The sequence below is a fragment of the Carcharhinus amblyrhynchos genome, chromosome 14 (genome assembly GCF_965287045.1).
Source record: "Carcharhinus amblyrhynchos chromosome 14, sCarAmb.v2.hapA, whole genome shotgun sequence".
NCBI lineage: Eukaryota > Metazoa > Chordata > Chondrichthyes > Carcharhiniformes > Carcharhinidae > Carcharhinus > Carcharhinus amblyrhynchos.
Window position 1 is genome coordinate 53786933 of NC_137337.1, and position 24292 is coordinate 53811224.

Here is a 24292-nt window from a genome sequence, read left to right on the forward strand (position 1 = left end):
CCTGAGATATGCCAGTGTTAGGAAGTGGGGATTCAGAAGAACTATAGAATGTTAGTTTTCTCGGTAGAAGGTCTTGGGATGACGTCCGGTGCTTCCTCCTCCCTTGGGGTGCTCCTTGGCCGCTGTGCTACTCCATGGGACAAAGTGGAGTGATCTCCAAAAGTGTCAGCTTCACCTAGCGCTGCTGGTCCTGAAGACCCGATACTGTCTACGCCGTGGTGTCCAAACCCTCAGGAATGCTCCTCTCTGACTGGACCATCTCTGAAGACCCTCAGCCATGGTTGTCAGATATTGCTCCATGTCTGAACTTCACACTCATGGTTTGTACATTTTGCCCCAGACTTTCCACTGTGGACACCACCCTTGCAAGTGTTGGGTGCTATGCAATGCCAGCAACATCTCCTGCGACTGAAGTCTTTGGGACACCTCCAATCGGCCTTCCAGTGGCAGGAATGTCACTGACAAACCCTCCTGGATTTCCCAACTCTGCCTTTGTGGTGGGATAGAGTGGTGGTGATGGTGGCAGGGGTTGCTGTCCTTGGTTCTAACAGATCTGACTGCCCAATCCAAAGACATTCCTGTCTACCAGTGTGAGGCTGTGTGATGCTCTCACCAGATAGTGACACAGAAGCCTGATTACTAAGATTGCCCATTTGTGTTGTATGCTGCTGAGATGGTGGATGATGCAGGTAAGTGATGTGATGTCTCTTTGGTGTTTTCCTCAGACCTCCTCCGAGGTGCTGTAAAGAGTTCCTGTGCCTCTGGATAGCCTGGTCTCGTCAGCTGGTGATCTTGCAAGACAAGGGACATAGATTCAGTAAACGGGAAGGATGAGAGCCTGGGCACTAAACAACTCAATTGAGACAACTCAGTTGAAGGTGTAGTGGATCCTTACTGCTCTGGTGCAAGCACCATCTCTATCAGTGGTGACTCATTCCTGGCCCTCCACTGTGATCTCCATTGCTGTTTTCTCATAACAGGTGAGAAGTCTTAACTTGGGCACCCCCCACTGTCTTCTCCCTCTTCCTTTCATCATGGGCTGTCTTCTCGGGCTGGGACACAGACAGGACATTGAGCCGGGTAGACAGCCTATAGCAAGTAGCATGTAATGGGCACTGCACCTAGGCAGAAAGGGGTTGTGATGAGGAAGCTTTGAAGAAGGTACTAGGAGGTTGGGTGTTGGCAGGCTGTGAGGTGGCAGAGAGCGAATTAATGGTAGCATTTTGACTGCAGCTGCCACCGCCTCCCAGGCGGAATTGATTACATTACTTTGGAGTTTCCTTCTAACACTGGTAAATGGTAGCCTGCATCCTCCTCCGTGTCCAGAAGTCTGGTTAAGTCCAGTTCCAAGAAACGTGGTGTAGGTCTCCTTGCAACCATCCTCCTAGTTTGATCGCGAATGCTGATGGACCATTTAAATGCAGCTCCTCTTGATTTCAGTCCTCAGCTGAGTCCTGGATTGAATGAATCAGATGCTTGGGGACTCTGGCTCGGTGTGTTTTATCATAGAATCATACAGCCCCTCCTACAGGAGGCCATTCGGCCCATCGAGTCTGCACTGACCACAATCCCACCAGGCCCTATCCCCATAACTCCATGCTTTTACTCTAGCTAGTCCCTCTGATACTAAGGAGCAATTTAGCATGGCCAATCCACCTAACCCACACATCTTTGGATCGTGGGAAGAAACCGGAGCACCCAGCAGAAACCCATGCTGAAACAGGGAGAATGTGCAAACTCCACACAGACAGTGACCCAAGCTGGAAATCGAACTGGGTCCCTGGCGCTGTGAGGCAGCAGTGTGCCGCCGTCATATAGGGGATCACTTATTGCGCTAAATGTGGTTAGATCGTGATTGGGATCATGCTATGCGAATTAGTGGGAATCACACTAGTCTTCATGCCTTTGCCTTTTTTTGGGAAAGGTCTGCCCAGAGGACATAAAACTTTAACCTATTTAAGTATGTTGAAGTTTGCTTTGATGCTTGTGCTCTCCCTTACTTCTCCCATTTGGGGATCCTTCTGAAACTCTTGTACTTCCCTGATTAAGAAGGTGATCAGACTGATAACCTGCTCCATAACTGGTAGGTGGAATGTGTGAGAGATTGATCTTCGTTTACTTGTCCGCTGACTTTACTTTTCCTTCTCTCGGAGAATTTGCCTTCTGAGGACCTTTCTATCTCTGCCTCTACCTATAAACAGCGTAATGTGGAGAACTCATTGACTGGAATTTTACCATCCAGCCCATCATGGGAATCGATCGGGTGAGGGTCAGACCATTGGAAAGATCCATTGACCTTGCGCGAAATTTTATGGCTTTGGGACAAGTGAGGCTGTAAAATTCTGCCTGGTCTCTAACTCAATAATCAAGCTTATTAGTGTACATTGTGCTCTGGCTCTGGTATGTAGTTTAACAGTTTATTTACATTGTCCTGGAGAATGGGCAATTATTTGGTTATATTAAATGTTTACTCAGGAATAATGGAAAACCTGACAGCAACTTGAGAATCTGTTTTGATCAGGGACTTTTAATATGGACTGCTATTGTTCACTTCATTAGAACCATAGCATCCCTAGAGTGCAGATGGAAGCCATTCGGCCCATTGAGTCTGCACCATTTGTCTGACAGAGCATCTTATCCAGGATTTAAATTTGACGTTAGTAAGGAATGAGCGTTAAGAAAGAATAATCGACTTAAAGGAAAGTGCAAAATCCTTGGGGAAAGCCACAGAAAGAGGTCAGTTCACCCACCGCATCTACTGCTGGAGCAATTCAGCTAATCCCACTCCCACATCTTTACCACACTCCAATCCCACTGTTAGCCCTGCAAATTGTTTCTCTTTAAATAATTATCCAATTACTTAACAGGCTACAAGATGAAGAGGAATAGAATCCCTGATGTGCTCAACGCATTCAGTGCTCATTTTGAGCAGGGGGTTAGCAAGAGTTCGTCATCCGACCCGACAGCCCTGGTCGAACTGGTATCCAAGGTCACCACTGCAGACATCAGATTGGTTTTCTTAAAAGTTAACCCACGGAAAGTGACTGGCCCAGATGGTACCCAGACGAGCACTCAGATTCTGCGCAGACCAGCTGGCGGAGATATTCGCAGACATCTTTAACACCACCTTACACCAATCTGAGGTCCCTACCTGCTTTGAGAAGACCACCATCATTCCTGTACCAAAGAAAAGAACAGGCAGCATGGCTTAATGACTACCTCCTGGTCCTTCTGATATTCACTGTTATGAAGTGCTTCAAAAGGTTAATCATGGCATACATCAATTCCAGTCTTTCAGATTGCCTGGTCCACTACAACTTGCCAATGCTGCAACAGGTCCACAGCAGATGCCATCTCCCTGGTCCTACACTACACCAGGAACACCTGGATACAAGGACACATGTCAGACTTCTAATTATTGACTACAGCGCAGTCTTCAACACCATAATCCCAAAAAACTTACCTACAAACTGCATGGCCTAGGGCTGCGACCTTCCATCTGCAACTAGACTCTCAACTTCCTAACCCATAGACTGCAGTCAGTAAATGTAAGTAACGACACCTACATGATTATCCTCAAAATTGGTGCCTCACAAGGCAGTGTCCTCAGCCCCTTACTATATTCTTTACACACTTATGACCGTGTGGCCAAATTGTGCTCCAGCTTTTGTTTTGAATTCGTTCATGGGATGTGGGCATCACTGGTTGGACCAACATTTATTGCCCATCCCTGAGGACAACCTCAAGAATCAACCATATTGAGGGTCTGGAGTCACATGTAGGCCAGATCAGGTAAGGACAACATATTTCCTTCCCTAAAGGACATTCTGAACAGAATGGTTTTTATGACAGTTGGCAATGGTTTCAAAATCATCTTAGACTTTTGAGTACAAATTTCACCATCTGCCAGAGCATTACCCTGGGTCTCTGGATTACTAATCCAGCGAGAATACCACTACACCATTGCCTCCCCAAAGTTTGCTGATGACATTGCAGTAGTGGGTCAGATCTCAAACAATGCTGAGACGGAGCACAGAGAAGGGACAGGGAATCCTGAAATGGTGTGATTATAATAATCTCCCTCAATGCCAATAAAACGAAGGAGCTAGTCATCGACTTTGAGAAGTGTGGTGGAGGACATGTCCCTGATTACATCAATGGAAATGAAGTGGAGATGATTGAGAGCATCAGGTTTCTGGGTGTTCAGATTATCAACAATTTGTCCTGGACCCCATCCCTCCTTCCGTCCCAATGTAGATGCTATACTTAAGAACGATCACCAATACCTCCTTTCTCAGATGGCTAAGGAAGTTCAACATGTCCATTATCATTCTCAGCAGATGCACTACAGAAAACATCCGTTCCAGGTGTATCACAGCTTGGTTTGGCTCCTGCTCTGACCAAGACCACAAGGAACTACAAAGGGTTGTGGACAAAGCCTAGTCCATCATCCAAACCAGTTTCCATCTGTTGACTTTGTCTACACTTTCCGCTGCCTCAGGAAAGCAGCCAGCATAATCAAAGACTCCACACATCTCGGTGTATGCTCTTTCTCCGTCGGGAAAATAATACAAAAGTCTGAAAACACGTACCAAAAGATGCAAGAACAGCTTTAGTCCTATCATATACTAAGTTTATCTTTCTCTTCACCCTACCTGTAACTGCAACACTATATTTTATAACCTATCCTTTTCCCTGATATATTTCATGAATGATATGTTTTGCCTGTATTGCGTGCAAGAAAAAGTGCTTTTCATTGTATCATAATACATGTGACAATAAATCAAATCAAATGAATTCATTTTCCCTTTTGAAAGCCACAATTTAATTTGCCAGGTTGCTTACAAGTAAATGTGAAGTTTTGGGTTTTGTTGATGAGGCTTTCCTTTTGTATGGTATTTTTTCCTTTGTCTTTTTCCTCGAATCACTAGTTCAGCTTGAGAGCAGGGATTTCATCCACAAGACTCATTCAACATTGCTTTAAAATTGACCTTTGAATATATTAAATTGGTCTTTGTGTATATATTATGTGAAATACGTGTGGACCGCCTAAGGCTGTGGTAGTGTTTAATATCAGCTATTCTGTTAGCTAAGAAATGAAAACATAGATCAAGCAAATCAGTGTTTTATTAAGGGGAAAACATCAAATTTCCATGCATGTTCTGAAAATTGTTTGCATTTATGATTTATTCATGATCTAAATATGTTTTTTTTTTAGCTGAGCCACTGACTTTTCCGTCTGGAACTGGCAAATCATTTATTATGGGTCCAGATGATGTGCTGGAAAGTGTTTTGGGCCTTGGTGATCTTGTAGACTTGACAGTAGCAAATGATGCAGACTTCAGTTATGATGTAAGTATGATTAATGTAACTAAATGGATTCTAATTTTGCATTCTTTGTTTTGCATATAAATGTTTTGCATATATCTTATTCTGGGGAAAAAATAAAGACCAGTGACTGTCCATCCCAAGACTGAGAGAAATAGCACTAATATAAATAACCCATTGTGTTTTCAGTTCCAATTAGCATGCTTAGCTTTTTTATAATTTGGGTAATGGGTGGAATTCTCCCAAAAAAGTTCTATGTCAAATTTGCATGAAAACGCTTTTTTTATTCAGTGGGAATTCAGACTAGAATCGCCCACACTGTGCAATGCAGCGACCACAAGTGTGAATATCATTAAATTTCAGGGGGTGGGCATATCCCCCTGGAGAGGCTGAAATCAGTGCGCTGAGTGGACCATTGCACATGTCAGTGCTGAGATCGGCACATGCGCAGTAGCCCTGCACTACCAGCTTCTCAATTGCAAAAGCAGGTTGACCGTCCGGATCTCGCTTTTTTTGCTTCTATCTCTCCACTTCATTTGGCTTCTTCTCTCGCTGTTGGATACTGAGCCAGTGTTTATTCTTTTCTGAGACTTTTCCTGCTTTCCTGATTATAGTGGGATCTCTCCACTCATGACTTTTTGGGTATGTATAATACTACTGTGCCTACTTTAGATAACTGAACCTTTGAAGTAACAGATTCATCCCCTACTTTACTAGTACTTTGTTAATCATCAGATTCTCTCATCTGTAGTTGACTGATCCTCATAACAGCTCAGGGTATGTACTTCTGCTTCTGGCTCAGATGCTCCAAATTCATGCCCAATTTCCACTTCTTGAAAAATGGGCTCGGCCTTTTGGCTGAGATCAAGTGTAGTATCAACATGCTGTGCTTGGTTGAAGTCATTAAATGAAGCTTCATTTGAAGCTATTTTTAAAAGTGGCCTTTTGGCTAAGATGCAAATGAAATCAAGCCTTGGAGGAGGAGCTATGCCTACTCCAATCAGCTTGGATCGGGAATGTCTCAACTAGTTGAGACTCTGAATTGGACTTATTTGATTGAATTGGAATAAAAACAAAAAAAAAGAATGGACTCGCACTGTCTGGTTACCATGTTGTAGTATAACTTGCCGTTTGTCCCTACACTTTCCTGGGACCTTTCCACTCTTTTAGGCTCTCTTTTGTGGTAGACCATGTCCCCTTTCTTGAAGTACACCTCCCCAACGGTCTTATGCGATGCCTCAGGGCTCATTTTATCCATTCTGAAACCTCAACGTTAATGAAAGCCTTTCTCCCTGCATGCATAGTGTTGAAGTGTGCAGAAAACATAGAGCTAATGCTTGTTCCTTCTAATGCCAGAAGAGCATCTGTTAATACTGATGGCAACTTTGGATTCCTCCCGTATACCAACTGGTATGGACTATAGCAGCACACACACACACACACCCCCCCCCTCCGCCCATCATCTGTAAAGAGGTTTTCATGTGCACTGGGTCCATGCTAATGACACCTGCAACTTACAGCCCGGTTGATCAGCCAAAATTTTATGCAACATGTCACCTATAACTGCGTGATCCCTTTCACAGAGGCCATTGCTGAATGGGCTGTCAGCTGCAGTGTGCATTATTGCAATATTTAAATTTTGGCATGTATCTTGAAACTCATCATTTGTGAATTCACCCCCATTGTCTGTAAAAAATTTAGATGATACCCCCAACCCTGTTCCAATCCAGTAGGTCATGATTTTATCTATAATGGTTTTTTTATCTTTGCTGTAAATCACCATACATATGCTAAACCAGATGGCCATGTCCATGAAGTGCAATAAGTAGACGCCTTATCCCATACCTTTAGCTCCATCGCCACTACATCATCGAAGTCTCATGCTAGTTGTAGACTCACAACTGGATGCGGAAGTTCTATATTTTATGCAAATTTCACACTGGGCTGATATTTGCTCTGAGATCATTATATCCTTTATTCAGCTCACCTGCATATTGCACTGCTTTGTCTCTGTGGTGCTGAATGACCAAACTGCTTATGGAGTTTGAGAAAGATCTTTTTGTCCATCACGCTGTTATCAGTAAATGACACCAATGTGTCATGAATCCTTAAGTCTGATAATTTTGGTTTGCTCAAGGGAAGACAATGGGCAGATCTTGTAAAGTGTAGATCTACAGTTTTCTCAAATAGGCTGTATCCTGTTTCAAATCAATTGTCATCTGAGCTTCATCACAGACCTGCTTAATAACAAAGGTAAATCACTGAAAACTTCATCTGTACTTATGAATAAACTGATTCCTGCATTCCGTCGGGGAAGTATCACCCTTTTGGAAGATGTTAGTGTTGTCATCTCCAAATGTAAAGCAGGTAGAAGTGTCATTTTCTTTCACTTTCTTTCGGCCTTTATGATCAAGAGACCCTAAATAACAATTTCGCCAATTTTAGTCACAGACAGTGGACATTCATCCACTATCTAAAACAATACAGTTGAGTCGATCATCAGGATGCTCATTATTGGACTCAACCATTCTGCCACCAAAACAGTGCCTTCCTGGTCCTTACCCTCATCATTCTCGATTTGCATGTATTCTGTGTCAAATGTAGTTTCAAAGACACACGTTCTTCTTTCGGGCAGTTTACTACGTTGTGGTGTGGGGAAATCGCATTGGAAACAGCAATTCATAATCCCTTTAGCATTTTTTCGATTTAAACATCTTTTATCAGTTTCCCATGTGCATTCATTCAGATGATTCCATGATGGCCAGAGTACTGGATGGTGGAGAATCCTCTGAGGGGTGTATGCTCGCACCCACGCTGTTCAGCACGATGTTTACTGTCATGCTGAATGATGCCTTCCAGGACGGTGTTGCTGGAATCAGCCTCAAGTACAGAGTGGATGGGAAGCTCTTCAACCTGAGGACATTCAAGCTATTACCAAAGTGAAGGAGACTGTCCTGAGAGACTTCCTCTTTGACTGTGCCCTGTATGCTGGCTCAGAGACAGAGGTGCAAGTCAGTATGGACAAATTTTCCATGGCTTGTGACAACTTTGGACTCACCATCAACATTAAAAAAGACCAAAGTCATGCACCGGCCTGCTCCTCATACACCGCACACAGAACCCATAATCACAATCAAAGAGCAGAAACTACAGACAGTGGACCAGTTCACTTATCTTGACAGGACCCTCTCTCGAGCAGTGACTTTTGATACAGAGCTTAACTGCAGAATAGCAAAGGCAAGTTCTGCTTTCGGTAGACTGCACTGCACTGTGTGGGAATGTCAAGTAATCAGCCTAGCAACAAAACTGAAGGTCTACAGCACCATGGTACTCACTACCCTCCTGTATGCCGGTGAAACGTGGACTGTGTATCAAAGGCATGTAAGACAGCTCAATCATTTCCACATGACTTGACTTCGCAGAATATTACGCATCAGATAGCAAGACGAAGTACCAGACACTGAAGTCCTCTCTAGAGCAAGTCTGCCATCAGTCCGCACACTGCTGATGAGAGCGCAGACCCGGTGGGCAGGTCATGTCATCCATATGCCAGACAAGCGCATTCATAAGCAGCTCCTTTTTGGGGAACTCTCTGCTGGAAGACATTTGCATGGAGGGCAGAAGAAACGTTACAAAGACACACTCAAGGCCTCCCTGAAGTCACTTGTCATAGACACAACCACCTCGGAAACGCTGGCACAAAACCGCCCTACCTGGCGCTGCCTCATCTACAAGGACTATCAAGCTTACGAAGCAAGGTGCATTACTAAAGTGCGAGCTGCACAAGTCCAGAGCCACCAGTGCAACAACTACAGTGCCTACACAAGTCTGTCCAATATGTGCCAGGACATTCCGTGCCTGAATTGGCCTGATCAGTCATCTTCGGACACACCGCAACCAGCCCCAAAATGACTAATGGTGTTGAGGTCCTCATCGATGTCAATGGATGAACAACAATTTCAAAGACACGACTTCTTTTCGGGCAGTTTACTATGTCGTGGTATGAGGAAATCACATTGGAAACAGCAATTCAAATCCCCTTAGCATTTTTTCAATTTAAGCATCTTTTATCAGTTTCCCATGTGCATTTTCTCTCCCCAATATCAAATCGGTTATATCCAGCTTCAACACTAGGTCTGTTATCAGCATAACTGTCTCCGTTTAAGGGCCTTTTATGTACCATTCGGTCTGGCACGTGGCTGAGTTACCACTGACTCCTCCGTTCTGGGCACTATGGCATTCCAGTTTGTATTGAACAAGGTGACAGGGAACGACTATTTCCCAAAAAACTTTTTTAGTGATGCTATCGTTTGATCAAAGAGGGCCTCTGTTCCCTTTGATTTTATTCCAGTCATTAGTAAGAAAATATCCATTTGCAAAAGACATGCACAATCCAACAACTTAAAGGCCAATACTGTATCTGGAATTTCTATATAAAATTTCATTAGCCTGTTATGGCACCTATCAAAATCCATCATATACTGTTAAATGCCCTGGGTATCTTGCTTCCTAATCCTGTCAAATATCACCCATCCTTCATAGTTCTCCAAGAACTTATCTATTTGGTAAAACTTAAGTATTGTAGCAGAAGCCTTAATTTCATGTATTTATTTATGCCCTTCTTTATTTACAGCATCTGCTGTTGAATTGGAAAATACTTTGTTTCTTATCTTGCTCCTGATCGGAAGTGACAAAACTAATGCCATACCTTACTTTTTTTTCTGTACTGCAGTGAGAAGGATTCACATTTCCATCCTGCCTTCCATTGTCGATATGGTTCGGCATCTGAAAAGGCAGGGGGACAATTGGTTTACTTCTACCTTCTGCCATGGTGGTAGCGCATCTTCAAAAACAAACATTAAGTTAAATGGGTTTTCCTCTGCTACCAATGTTTGCTTCACCAGAAGAAACTCTTCAGGTGTAGGCAATAAAATATAACAAAACTTGCTCCAACTTTATAAGTCAAAGAAAAAGGTTTAATAAAGAAACTTTATTACTCCAACACTTGAGGGCTCACCCTGGACTGTTCCAGGCAAATTAACAATTCCTAACAGGTTCTTATTTATACTGAATCACCTGATCAGCTGATCGTCACATTTTGTCATTGGTTACACAGTTTATTGTGTCAGCTGACCCAAACATCATCTTGCATTTGGTCACACTACAAAAGATCCAATGTTATCATCAGTTACATTCTAATAGTTAAGACACTTCAAGGTGATTTTGACAAGTTGAGTATGTTATGATCCCAGTTGCTGTCATAATTGGACAAGGCAATCCCAGAATGGAACCCTGGTTCAAAACACTGTAACATCTATTTTTTAGAAAACATGAAGGAATAGAGTTTTTAATTAGTTTTTAACAGGGGGAAAAAAATGTTAAACGTGAAAAATTGATAATGGTAAATACTCCTTTACTCCTACTTGTCTGCAACAATATACACAGATTTTAAGGTTAATGTGGGTTATGAAGTATATCTTACGATTATAATAGCCTCAATAACACACAGGCCCTTTAAACACACAGACTGGCTGTGGTCAGACACACTCCACACTGAACATGAGTGAATTTCTGTGGATTTCTCCTCAAACCACCACACACACACACACACACACACACACACACACACACACACACACACACACCCCCCCCCCCCCGGTGATTCTTAAACTGTGAGTTTGCCTCACTGAACTCCAGCTTCCACACAAATTATTTCAAATTCCACTTTCAAACAGACACACTTTCAAATCTTCTTTTAAACACGCTTTCCTTCAGCTGCTTTTATCAAGATTTTGCTTTCAGGTTTTACATCCTCCCTTGCAGGATCTTTTGTCTTGGCTGTTAAGCAAACTCTTCTCAAGTGTTTTAATTATTGATTTCCAGGCTATATTATGATGACACCTGCTGGCTATGTGATGTCTCTTTAAGACAGCACCATAGAGGAGAGTGACATGACTTAAGAAACCAGTGGAATCTGAGAAAACATGATCACCCCAGAAGGTGGAGTCCTCTCGGACAGAATACATCTAGCAGCCATGTAGTTAATATCATAAAGACTAGAGCCTGTATCCTGGGCAACCTAGAGCTGCAACTCCTGTACCTAGTTTTTCTTACCAATAAATACCTTTTCCCAATATAGCCTGAAATCTTTTGACAATGTTCAGAGAGTGCCACAATGCAACAGCACCAAACTTTTGATTTATCTCTGAAGCCTGTTTTCTCACTTTAAATCTGGTTAGTGCTGCTGTTTCTTCACACAGAACACTTTATCTACTTTTCCCTTAAATTCTCCTGAACAGTGCCTTGTTCAGCTTTTTGCTCACTGTTCCCTTCAGACTTGCTGATACATTCTTCTTGTTCTAGTTCCTAAGTTGCCTGGACTTTGTTTGCTTCTTTGGAAAGTCCACCTTTTTGCAGCCCCCTTTGTCCTGTCCGGCTTTTCTTCTGGCAGAGCTGAGAGATGTTCACTCTCTGGCTTTCTATCTTCAACTGCTAATATCCAACTAAAATTAAACTCAAAAAGCCTTTGTACCCTCAAAGAGCCCCCAGTTGCTAAGCAATGACTTCATGCTTTTGTATAGTTTGTTTACTTTTCACGCCCCCTCTCAGCACAATAGAAACACAAACCTGTCTGAAACCAAAAAACCCCAGATGCAAACACATTTGTCTAACATGAATCCAGGTATAGGTTTACTATTCCTTACACACAAACACTAACTTAAATCCTCTTAAAACTATACCTTATTTCTAATATTTAACAATACAAATGTAAATCCCTTTAAACTACCTCTGTTTTCCTGACAAATGGGCAGTTATGGTGCATGCAGTATAATGTGGATAAATGTGATGTTATCCACTTTGGAAGGAGAAACAGAATGGCACAAGTGGTGATAGATTGGAAAATGTTGGCATGTGAAGATATCTGGGTGTCCTCATACACCTGTCACTGAAAGTAAGTGTGCAGGTATATCAGGCAGTTAGGAAGGCAAATAGTATGTTGGCTTTCATTGCAAAAGGACTTGAGTACAGGAACAGGGAATATTCCTACAACTGTTTAAGGCTTTAATAAGACCGTAGTGGGAGTATTGTGTACAGTTTTGGTCTCCTTAGAGTGAAGCCCTTTGGCCCATCAAGTCTGCACCAACAAAACTACACTAAATCTATATTAATCCCACTTTCCAGCACTTGGCAGTGAGGATGCACACAGAGGGTAGTGGGGGTATGGAATGCTCTGCCAAGCAAGGTGGTGGAGGCAGGTACGCTGGAGTTGTTTAAGAGTTACTTAGACAGGCACATGAGCGGGATGGAGATGGAGGGATATAGGAAACTGTTTTAAATAAGGTTCAGGAGCCTTGGGACGTCCCTGGGAATGTATAAGGTTGTGGATGATGCTGATGTTTTTCTCTTTTAATCCACCAGTGCTTCGGTCCGCCTTGTTGTCCAACAAGGGGCATACACACGATGGGTCGTACGAGGGCTGCTCTTGGTTGTTTCAAGAATAGCCTAGTACTTCACGTCGTTAGTGTACGCTTAAACTGGACCAGATGCTGGGCAACATAACAGCTCAGTGACTATCACTGTTTGCTGTGCAGACACATGGATTTGGGCCAGTGTCTGTGGGAGTTTGCGCATTCTCCCTGTGCTTGCGTGGGTTTTCTCCAGGTGCTCCGGTTTCCCCTCTCATCCCAAAGATGTGCTATTAGGCTGAATGGTGTAACAAATTGTCCCTAAATTAGTCTTCCCTCAATGTGGAATGCCATAAGCATAGACAAGGGTCATGGGTGGAGGGGGGACTCATAATGTTAAAATGGCGGCGCGGGTCGTTGGGCCAAAGGGCCTGTTTCCCGGGCTGTTTTGTTCTTTGTTCTTTGGCCAATAGCCTTTAATGTTATGACATTATGACCAGAATGGGGCTCAAAGGATGCGCTTGCCACAGAGCGAGAGCAGCAAAGATTCACCAGAGTGATTCTTGACATGGTAGGATTGTCATATGAGGAGAGATTGGGTAGACTGGACCTGCATTCACTGGAATTTAGAAAGATGAGCAAAGATTTTGTTGAAATATATAAAATTCTGACAGGGCTGGGCAGACTAAATGTTGTTTTCTCTGGCAGGGGATCCAGATCAAGGGGTCACATCTTAAGATACAGGGTAGGCCATTTAGGACCGAGAGGAGAAATTTCTTCGTTCAGAAAGCGGTGAATCTGTGGAATGTGTACCACAGAAGGCTGTAGAGGCCAATTTGCTGAATGTATTTGAGATGGGATGAATATATTTAAGAAGGAAATAGATAGATATCTAGAATATGAAGATGTCAAAGGGAAATGAAGAGAGTGCTGATGTCTGGTGTTGAGATAGAGGATCAGCCACATTCATGTTGAATGGCAGAACAGGCTTGAAGGGCCAATTGGCCTGTTCCTATTTTCAATGTTTCTCTGAATAGGGCTAATTTTAATAGGCTGAGAAGACATCTAGCCAGGGTAGAATGGAATCAAAGACTGACAGAGAAAACTGTAATGGAACAACGGATGATCTTTGAAGGACAAGGCTAGAATACATGATGAGCACTTTACATCTGTATTTTAGGAGTATGTTGCAGAAAACAAAGACATTGCCAAAGCTTTTTGTCTTGCATTCATCAGACAAATGCAAGGATGCTAAATTTAAATGATCACAACTTATGCTATACAGGAGGAAAGGGTGTTGATTAAGTGGCAAGTCAGCTCTCATTGACAGAAAGGTTCCTATTGGAGAAGCAATGGGGAGCAAACTCTTGGGTGATTTTAAAAAAGGCGCAAGGCTTGAACATATTCCTTTTGTTTGCAGAGAGCGAATCACTGTTATGCATCTATGCTGCTTCTAATAAGCAGATATAAGCTATGTTACAAGCTTGACTGAGCATGTTAAAGTGTTGTTGGTGTAGATATTCGTGCACTCAGATTGGACAGCATTTACTGAAGACGTACAGAATCAGATGTGACATTTTGTTTTTGGTTTTGCAAGTGCAGGCTAGTAGCCTACTCTTGTCAATTACCAATAACCCAAAGGAACATGCTGCTTGAGACAATCTGTTAATCACTGGGAGATGTGGCCTACATTTACTGCATCACACCGGCATTGAAATTCATACACTGTTACTTAATTGTCTGGTTGGCTCAGTTTCATTTTGAACTGATGGCAACATCGTGTTAGTGGAAAACACCACTTGTGTAGCCACGTAGTGGAGAAATGCCCCTATCTAGATCAAAAGTGTTGAAATGCAAATGGTCAAGAGCTTCAAAATTTCTAGGTGTCCAGATAACAAACAATCTGTCCTGATCTCTCCACACCAATGATGTGGCTAGGAAAGTCCACTACGACTCAACAATTTTTACAGATGCACCATAGAAAGCATCCTGTCCAGATGTATCACAGCTTGGCATAGCTCCTGCTGTGACCAAGACTGCAAGAAACGTAACCCAGTGCATCACTCAAACCCCCCTCTATCCATTGACTTCGTCTACGCTTCCTGCTGCTTCGGAAAACAGCCAGCATAATCAAGGACCCCATGCACCCCGGACGTATGCTTTCATCTTTTTCCATCAGGAAAAAGATTGAAAAATATGAGATCGCGTACCAGCCGACTCAAGAATAGCTTCTTCCCTGCTGCCATCAAACTTTTAAATGGACCTACCACATATTAAGCTAATTTTTCTCTGCACCCTAGCTGTGACTATAAACTAGCTTCTGTATTCTCTCTTTATCCTCTCCCCTGTGTACTTTGTGGATGGTATGTTTTGTCTGTATAACATGCAAAAAAGCAATATTTTTCACTGTCTCCCAACACGTGACAAATCAAATCAATAATCACAAGAAGCTAAAATACAAGTTCAGGAGGCAAAAGGAAAGGCAAATGGAATGTTGGCCTTTACTTCAAAGAAAATGGGATATAAAAATAGGGAAGTCTTGCTAAAACTATACAAGAAACTAGGTAGACCATACCTGGAACATTGTGAACAGTTTTGGGTCCCTGATCTAAGAAAAGATATACTGGAATTGGAGGCAGTCCAGAAAGGATTCACTAGGTTGATCCTGGGAATAGAGGAGAGGCTGAGTAGGTTGGGCCTGTACTCATTGGAGTTTAGAAGAAAATGATGCAACCTTAATGAGACATATAGGATTCTCTAGGGGCTTGACAGGGTAAATGCTGAGAGGTTGTTTCCCCCTCTGGGAGAGTGTAAGACCAGAGGGCATAATCTCAGAGTAAGGGGTTGCTCATTTTTTCTCTGAAGATAATGGAATCTGTGGAATTTACTGCAGAGGGCTTTGGAGACTGGGTCTCTGAATATGTTCAAGACTGAGATCAACTGATTTGTAATCAGTAAGGAAATCGTGTGTTATGCAGATGAAGCTGGAATGCAGAGTTGAGGCTTACCAGATCAGGCATGATCTCATTGAATGGAGGAGCAGACTCAGTGGGCCAAATGGCCAATTTCTGTTCCTGTGTCTTATGGTCTTGTGGGAATGACAGTAGGTGAATTGCTCATTTGGTGAGACAGTCCAGTGCAGACAAGATGGGTTGAACGGCTTCCTGAGCTGTAACAAGTCTGTAATTCTATGATTCTCTGAACTCGGGATTAACAATAAATGCAGCCTTGCTAATTTTCAAAGCTCCAAATAAAACATGAATTTAGATGGCACTGTTTCCTAGAAATAAAGCTATAAACTACGACTGGAAAAAAAACTTTGGCCCACATTAAATTAAACGTTAATTAAAGCATTGAAAGCCCAGAGCTATATAATAGAACTGGTTCTTGAAGGTCTACAATATTAATAACCCATTGTTGTGTCTTGCTATGATCCCCTTTCACATAAAGGGTACAATCTTCCAGCATGGAATTTACCTGTACAGCATTGAGTGAGAAGTGCCCTCTTGAACAACTACGACTTAGTGTAGCAGACTTAATTGAAAGTCATTTTTCTTGTCATTTGAGTCATGGACTCTGAGTTAGTGAAAGTGTTTTGGAACAATCTGAGTAATGGTTCAAATAGAGATTTTAAAAAAACCTCTCGAGTACAGGAATTTTTCCAGATTGGCCAACATTTATATTTCAGGTAATTCAATTAAAGCAATTTAATTGGTTGTTATCTCCATTCTGTTCCCATTGTGACCTAATGGGATTTCATTTGTTATTTACTTATGGAATCTTGTACACAAATTGACAGCAGTGTTTGCAGGAACAGAGGGACAATTTGTGCACAAATCATTGAAGGTACCAGTACAGGTTAAGAAAATAGGGCATATGGGATCCTGGACAGATAAAACAAAAATGGAGAATAAGTGTACAAAAGCAAGGAAGATGGGGTGAACCTTTATAAATCAATGATTCACCTTGGAGTATTGTGTCCAGTTATGTCTGTCTTTTGGATGAGATGTAAAAGGCACTATTTTGAAGAAGAACAGAGGAGTTATTACTGGACTGTGGGAGGAAACTGGAGCACCCAGAGGAAACCCACACAGACACGAGGAGAATGTGCAAATTCCATACAGACAGTGACCCATGCCAGGAATCAAACCCAGGTCCCTAGACCAGTGAAGCAGCAGTGCTAACCACTGTGCTACTGTGTCGCCCATGAAGAGAAAATAATTTATCGGGCTATGGGGAAACGGCAGGGGAGTGAAACTAGTTTAGAAGATTCTACTGAGAACTGATACGGACATGGTGAGCCAAATGACCTCTGTAAATGGGGGTTTTCCATTCAAGGCTAATGTATTGCTACTTGAGCTAATAAGAGACTCAGAATGCAGTGTACCGATTTTTAAGACATGACTTTATTTAACCAAATGATCAAATGGGAAAATGATGTAGGCACTATAGGTATAGAATGCGGGCAGCCCAATATCACTCTGAAGAACAATGCCCCCATGAAGATAATTGTACATTTACCAAATCGTATGGCCCATCTTTCCGGTAGAGATGATACAGTAATCATTAATACAAATCAGTCAATAATCATCCTGTCATTAACTCCAGCCAATAACAATACAGATCATGACCTAATGGGATTTAATTTGTTATTTACTTATGGACAATATCCTCCTCCTGTTGTCTCGTAACATGAGAAGCTGGACATAAACGGGAGGATGATTCCCACCAAATTGAACCCATGTGACTCTCTCCCGACCCTGAAATATCCTTTATGTCTACACACCGCTTGCGCTATAAACTCAAAGTTATATGACTGTCTTCATAAAGCTAGCATTGGTAGCCACCTTGTTCCCAACCACTGCTGATGACATTACTGTTCTTAATAAGAACATAAGAACTAGGAGTAAGCCATCTGGCCCCTCAAGCCTGCTCCGCTATTCAATAAGATCATGGCTGATCTTTTCGTGGACTCAGCTCCACTTACCCGACCCACTGCTCACCATAACCCTTAATTCCTTTATTGTTCAAAAATTTATCTATCCTTGCCTTAAAAGCATTCAATGACGTAGCCTCAACTGCTTCACTGGGCAGGGAATTCCACAGATTCACAACCCTTTGTGTGAAGACGTTCCTCCTCAACTGAGTCCTAAATCTGCTTCCCCTTATTTTGAGGCCATGCTCCCTAGTTCTAGTTTCACCTGCCAGTAGAAATAACTTCCCTTCTTCAATCTTATCTGTTCCCTTCATACACTTTTATGTTTCTATGAGATCTCCCCTTTTCTGAATTCCAATGAGTATAGCTCCAGAGTCTCTCCTCATAAGCCAACCCTCTCAACTCCGGAATCAACCTAATGAATCTCCCCTGTACCCCCTCGAATGATGTGGATATGCAGGCGTTGGACTGGGGTAAACATAGTAAAAAGTCTGACAACACTAGGTTTAAGTCCAACCAATTTATTTGATAGTACACTCACTAGCTTTTGGGGTTAGTCCCTTCGTCAGGTGAGTGGAGAGTTCTGGCCTCAGAATGCCAGTGTATCCTTTCTCAAGTAAGGAGACCAAAATAGTACACAGTATTCCAGGTGTGACCTCACCAGCAACTTATACAGCTGCAACATAACCTTGCTGTTTTTAAACTCCATCCCTCTAGCAATGAAAGACAAAATTCTATTTGCCCTCTGAATTACCTGCTGCACCTGCAAACCAACTCCTTATGATTCTTGCACAAGGACACCCAGGTCCTTCTGCACAGCAGCATGCTGCAAATTTTTTACCATTTAGATAACTTGGGGACTTTAACTTTACAACTATTGACTGGAGAAGATATAGTTCGAGTATTTTAGGTGGATCAATTTTTGCCCAATGTGTACAGGAGGGTTTCCTGACACAGTATGTAGATAGGCCAACAAGAGGCGAGGCCACATTGGATTTGGTACCTGGTAATGAACCAGGCCAGGTGTTAGATTGGAGGTAGGTGAACACTTTGGTGATAGTGACCACAATTCAGTTACGTTTACATTAGCAATGGAAAGAGATAGGTGTATATGCAGGGCAAGAGTTATAGCTGGGGGAAAGGAAATTATGATGCAATTGATGAGATTTAAGATGCATAGTTTGTGGAAGGAAACTGCAGGGGGTGGGCACAGTTGAAATGTGGAGCTTGTTCAAGGAACAGCTACTGTGTGTCCTTGATCAGTATGTACATGTCAGACAGGGAGGAAGTGGTCAAGCGAGGGAATCAAGGAAAACCCTGAAGCTTTCTATAGGTATGTCAGGAATAAAGGAATGACTACAGTAAGATTAGAGCCAGTCAAGGACAGTAGTGGGAAGTTGTGCGTGGAGTCCGAAGAGATAGGAGAGGCGCTAAATGAATATTTTTCATCAATATTCACACAGGAGAAAGACAATGTTGCCAAGGAGAATACTGAGATACAGGCTATTAGACTAGATGAGATTGTGGCTCATAAGGAGGAAGTATTAGCAATTCTGAGAAGTATGAAAATAGGTAAGTCCCCTGTGCCAGGTGAGATTTATCCTAGGATTCTCTGGGAGGCTAGGGAGGAGATTGCAGAGCCTTTGGCTTTGATCTTTGTCGTCATTGTCTCCAGGAATAGTGCCAGAAGACTGGAGGATAGCAAATGTTTCCCCTTGGTTCAAGAAGTGGAGTAGAGGCAACCCTGGTAATTATTAGACCAGTGAGCCTTACTTCTGTTGTGGGCAAAGGTTTGGAAAGGATTATAAGAGATAGGATTTATAATCATCTGGAAAGAAATAATTTGATTAGGGATAGTCAACATGGTTTTGTGAAGAGTAGGTTGTGCCTCACAAACCTTATTGAGATCTTTGAGAAGGTGACCAAAGAGGTGGATGAGGGTAAAGCAGTTGATATGGTGTATATAGATTTCAGTAAAGTGTTTGATAAGGTTCCCCAGGGTAAGCTGTTGCAGAAGATACGGAGGCATGGGATTGAGGGCGATTTAGCGGTTTGGATCAGAAATTGGCTAGCTGCAAGAAGACAAAGGGTGGTGATTGATGGGAAATATTCATCCTGGAGTTCAGTTACTAGTGATGTACTGCAAGGATCTGTTTTGAGGCCATTGCTGTTTGTCATTTTTGTGAATGACCTGGTTGAGGGCGTAGAAGGATGGGTTAGTAAATTTGCAGATGACACCAAAGTCGGTGGAGTTGTGGACAGTGCGGAATGATGTTGCAGGTCACAGAGGGACATAAATAAGCTGCAGAGCTGGGCTGAGAAGTGGCATGTGGCGTTTAATGCAGAAAAGTGTGAAGTGATTTACTTTGGAAGGAGTAACAGGAATAGGATAAACAGCACCTTTTCAAATGCCTTCTGGATATCCAAATACACCACATCCACAAGTTCCCCATTGTCCACTGCACATGTTGAAATTAGTCAAACATGACCTTTCCTTCATGAACTCATGCTGGTCTTACCAATGGGACACTTTATATCCAGATGTCTCACGATTTCTTCCTTGATAGTTTCAAGCATTTTCCCTACCACAGAAGTTGAGGTAACTGGCCTATAGTTACCTGCCTTTTGTCTGCCTCCTTTTTTAAACAGTGGCATCACATTTGCTGTTTTGCAATCTGCAGGAACCATCCCAGAGTCCAGTGAATTTTGGTAAATTATCACTAGTGCTTTTGCTATTTTTCCTGCCATTTCTTTAAATACCCTGGGATGCAGTCCATCAGGGTCAGGAGACTTGTCTACCTTTAGCCCTGTTAGCTTGCCCAACACTATCTCTTTCATGATAATAGTTTCTAGGTCCTCACCTGCCGTAGCCACCTTGTCATCAATTTTCAGCATATTATTTGTCTTCCACTGTGAAGACTGACACAAAATAGCTGTTCAATGCCTCAGCCATTTTCTCATTTCCCCCTTCTCATCCTCTTTAGCCACTGTCTTTCATTTTATATATTTGTAGAAACTTTTGCTATCTATTTTTATATTCTGAGCTAGTTTACTCTCATAATCCATCTTACTTTTCCTTATAGCTTTTTTCGTGGCTTTCTGTTGACCTTTAAAGATTTCCCAGTCCTACTAATCTTTGCCACTTTGTATTCATTTTCTTTCAATTTGATACCCTGCTTTATTTCCTTAGATATCCATGGCTGATTATCTCTTTTTCTACAGTCCTTCCTTATCACTGGTATATAAGTTTGCTGAGCTCTGTGAAAGATCGCTTTGAAAATCCTCCACTGTCTTCAATTATCCCAGTATAAAGTTTTTGCTCCCAGTCTACTTTAGCCAACACTTCCCTCATCCCTTTGTAGTCTCTAAGTTTCCTGTTGTTTCTTACCTCTCCCACCCGGGATTGCTGTATTTTTTCATTGACTGAAGTTTCACAAAATGTCACTAAAAGCAAAAGAAATCCATCTTCTAAATTCAAAATACATGTTTTAAATGAGAAGCATTTATTAATCATACATGTCTTCTATGGCAACAGCCCTGCTTACGTTCCCATTATCCAAGGTCATTCATTCTAAAGTTAATATTGTGTTAATGTTCTTAAATCTATGGTTATATGTTTTATTAGCCTATTCTAGCCCCTACATCAGCCTCCAATACTGTAGCCATTCTATGATTTGTTTTTATAGTTGAAAATAACTTATCATAGAATCCCCACTGCACAGAGAAGGAAGCCATTTGGCTTTTGGATATGCACCAACTCTCCGCAAGAGCATCTTAACACCCCCGCCCTCTCCCCTCTAACCCCACGCATGATTAGTCCACCTATACATCATTGGATTGTGGGAGCAAACCGCAGCACCTGGGGAAACCTTGCAGACATGGGGAGAATGTGCAAACTCCGCATAGTAGCCCAAGGCACTCTGAGGCAGCAGTGCTAAATGCTGTCACCATGCCATAATAAGTAACTTATTGCCTATGAATTACATGTCTGCATGACCAGAGAATATGAAAGATGCTATTTAAGTGAAATTATTTCTCATTTTTGAATTCCCCCAGTTCCCACATGGAATAAGGAGTATTTCTAATACATAATCTACACTATACTGAATGCAGTGGTAGACAATGTGCATTAATGTTTGCTTTAGCTGATGATCGTTCCTCAATCATTGTATAACTTCAAAAGTTATGCTTAAAAGTATAGGGTTTAAATTCATTCCTGGGACATGGGCGTCACTGGCTGACCAGCATTTATTGCCCACCCCGAGTTGCCCGAGGGCAGTTAGTTAATAGTCAACTGCATTGCTGTAGCTCTGAAGCCACATGTAGACTAGACCAGGTAAGGACAGCAGATTTCCTTCTCTATTGGTACTATATATAAATGATTTGGAGGAAAATGTAACTGGATTGATGAATAAGTTTGTGGACGGCACAAAGATTGATAGATTTGCAGATAGTGATGCAGACCACCAGACGATACAGCAGGGTATAGGTCAGTTGGAGACTTGGGCAGAGAGGTGGCAGCTGGAGTTTAATCCGGACAAATATGAGGGAATGCATTTTGGAAGGCCTAATACAAATAGGAAATGGTAGAACTCTTAAGAATATTGATTCCAGATTCCTAGGCAAAGAAATCTGGGTGTACAGGTACACAGGTCACTGAAAGTGGCAATGAAGGTGGAGAAGGTAGTCAAGAAGGCATACGGCAACTTTGCCTTCATTGGCTGGGGCATTGAATTTAAAAATTGGCAAGTCATGTTGCAGCTTTACAGAACCTTAGTTAGGTCACAGTTGAAATATACTGTTCAATTCTGGTTGCCACACTACCAGAAAGATGTGGAGGCTTTGGAGAGGGTACAGAAAAGATTTATCAGGATGTTGCCTGGTATGGAGGGCATCAGCTATGAAGAGAGATTGGTTTGTTCTCACTGGAACAACGGAGGGTGAGGACTGACCTGACAGAAATCTACAAGATTGAGAGGCATGGATAGTCAGAAGCTTTTTCGCAGGTGGAAGAATCAATTACTAGGGGGCACAGGTTTAAGGTGCAAAAGGCAAGATTTCAAAGAGATGTATGAGGCCAATTTTTTTACACAGAGGATGGTGGGTGCCTGGAACTCGTTGCTGGGGGAGGTAATGAAAGCGGATACAATAGTGAGTTATAAGGGGCGTCTTGACAAATACATGAATAGGATGGAAATAGTGATATGATCCTGGAAGTGTAGGGGATTTTAGTTAAGTCAGGTGGCATGGTCGGTGCAGGCTTGGAGGGCCAAAGGACCTGTTCCTGTTCTGTGATTTTCTTTGTTCTTCTAAAGGACATTAGTGAACCAGATGGGTTTTTTTGACAATCGACAATGGTTTCATGGTCATCAATAGATTCTTAATTCCAGATTTTATTGACTTCAAATTCCACTATCTGCCACAATGGGATTCAACCCCAGTCGGCAGAACATTAGCTGAGTTTCTGGATTAATAGTCTACCTAATTCCCTAGGACATTGCCACTCCTCCCCATTGTTCGGCAAGGCAAGATGATAAGATTGTGTGAGGTGAAAAATCGAGTTCACACTTGTTTTCACGCCTCTCACAATCATATTGGCCCTATTTTGCAAGTGAAATTGACTGTGTCCAGAAAGGCCATGGAGCCAATTTACATATTAATGACATGATTAATATGTCTTTAGTGAGTCGCAGAAACTATTGTCTGAGCTCATTTGCACTTAACCACTTGCCAGTTGAGCTCCATGCTAGCGAGAATCACAAGCTGGTCTCCACCTTTGGAGACCAGATGCGATGGCCTCGCCAGGGAATTGGAAGCCATTGAAGTCCCTGGCTGGTCAGGAATGTGGCTGGTCAGTGTTTATGGGGCAGTGCCAGCTTGGCACTGTCCACCAGACACACTGGTACTGCCCTGTCAGGCACCATAACTTTGAATGGGTCATTGGCAAGGGGTTGGAGCCTGGGTGAGAAGACAAGGGGTGAGCAGTGGGGTGGAGAAAAATCGGCAATGAGGAGCTCTGCAGGGGTAGCGATTTGTTGGGGGAGGGGGGTTGGAAGGGAGCGCTGATGGGAGTTGATCAGTTGGTGAGTGGGGGAGGGCATGATGACTGTTACTTGTTAACTGGGGGTGAGGGGGCAGAAGAGTCAGCATTCTGCAGTTGACTTCAAGCTGGCGCCATTCTCTCCCATTGTCTCATTCATTCGGCACTTAGAATTTCTTTTCATAAGATCGCATTCCTTATTTTTGATTTCAGTTTTTTTAGGTCAGGAGTTAATTTTTCAGCTGTTTTAAAATTGTGCTTGCTAGGAAAAGGAAAATACTTACTTTTGTAATCCAAGGATTGATAACCAACTGTTATTAAACTGAAATGAGATGCAATTATTTACATGAAGACTTTGTGAATACATTGTACTGCATTTATCACCCATGCTTTTTTTAAACTCTCTTGCAATCTTATTGGGGACCATTGATGCTTAAAGAGATATCTGAGCACCCAGGGGAATTGACCAAAGCAAACTATGTCACAAGATTCCACGATTTGAAACAAAAATAAACCTCATTGTATATAACAAGAATTAGACAAAGCAAGCACTATTAACTTCACACTATAGCTTCTAATTAC

At 42.4% G+C, this 24292-nt stretch overlaps 1 protein-coding gene across 4 annotated transcripts in view; it reads left to right on the forward strand.

Moving 5' to 3' along the window:
- The window catches only part of strn3 (striatin, calmodulin binding protein 3), a 270890-nt gene that overhangs the window by 192461 nt on the left and 54137 nt on the right, over window positions 1-24292 (forward strand). For all 4 annotated transcript variants that reach the window (XM_080202888.1, XM_080202891.1, XM_080202890.1 and 1 more), the window contains one exon: window positions 5219-5352. In XM_080202888.1, coding sequence (XP_080059014.1) covers window positions 5219-5352 — 134 coding nt within the window. The remainder of the gene's footprint in view (window positions 1-5218; window positions 5353-24292) is intronic.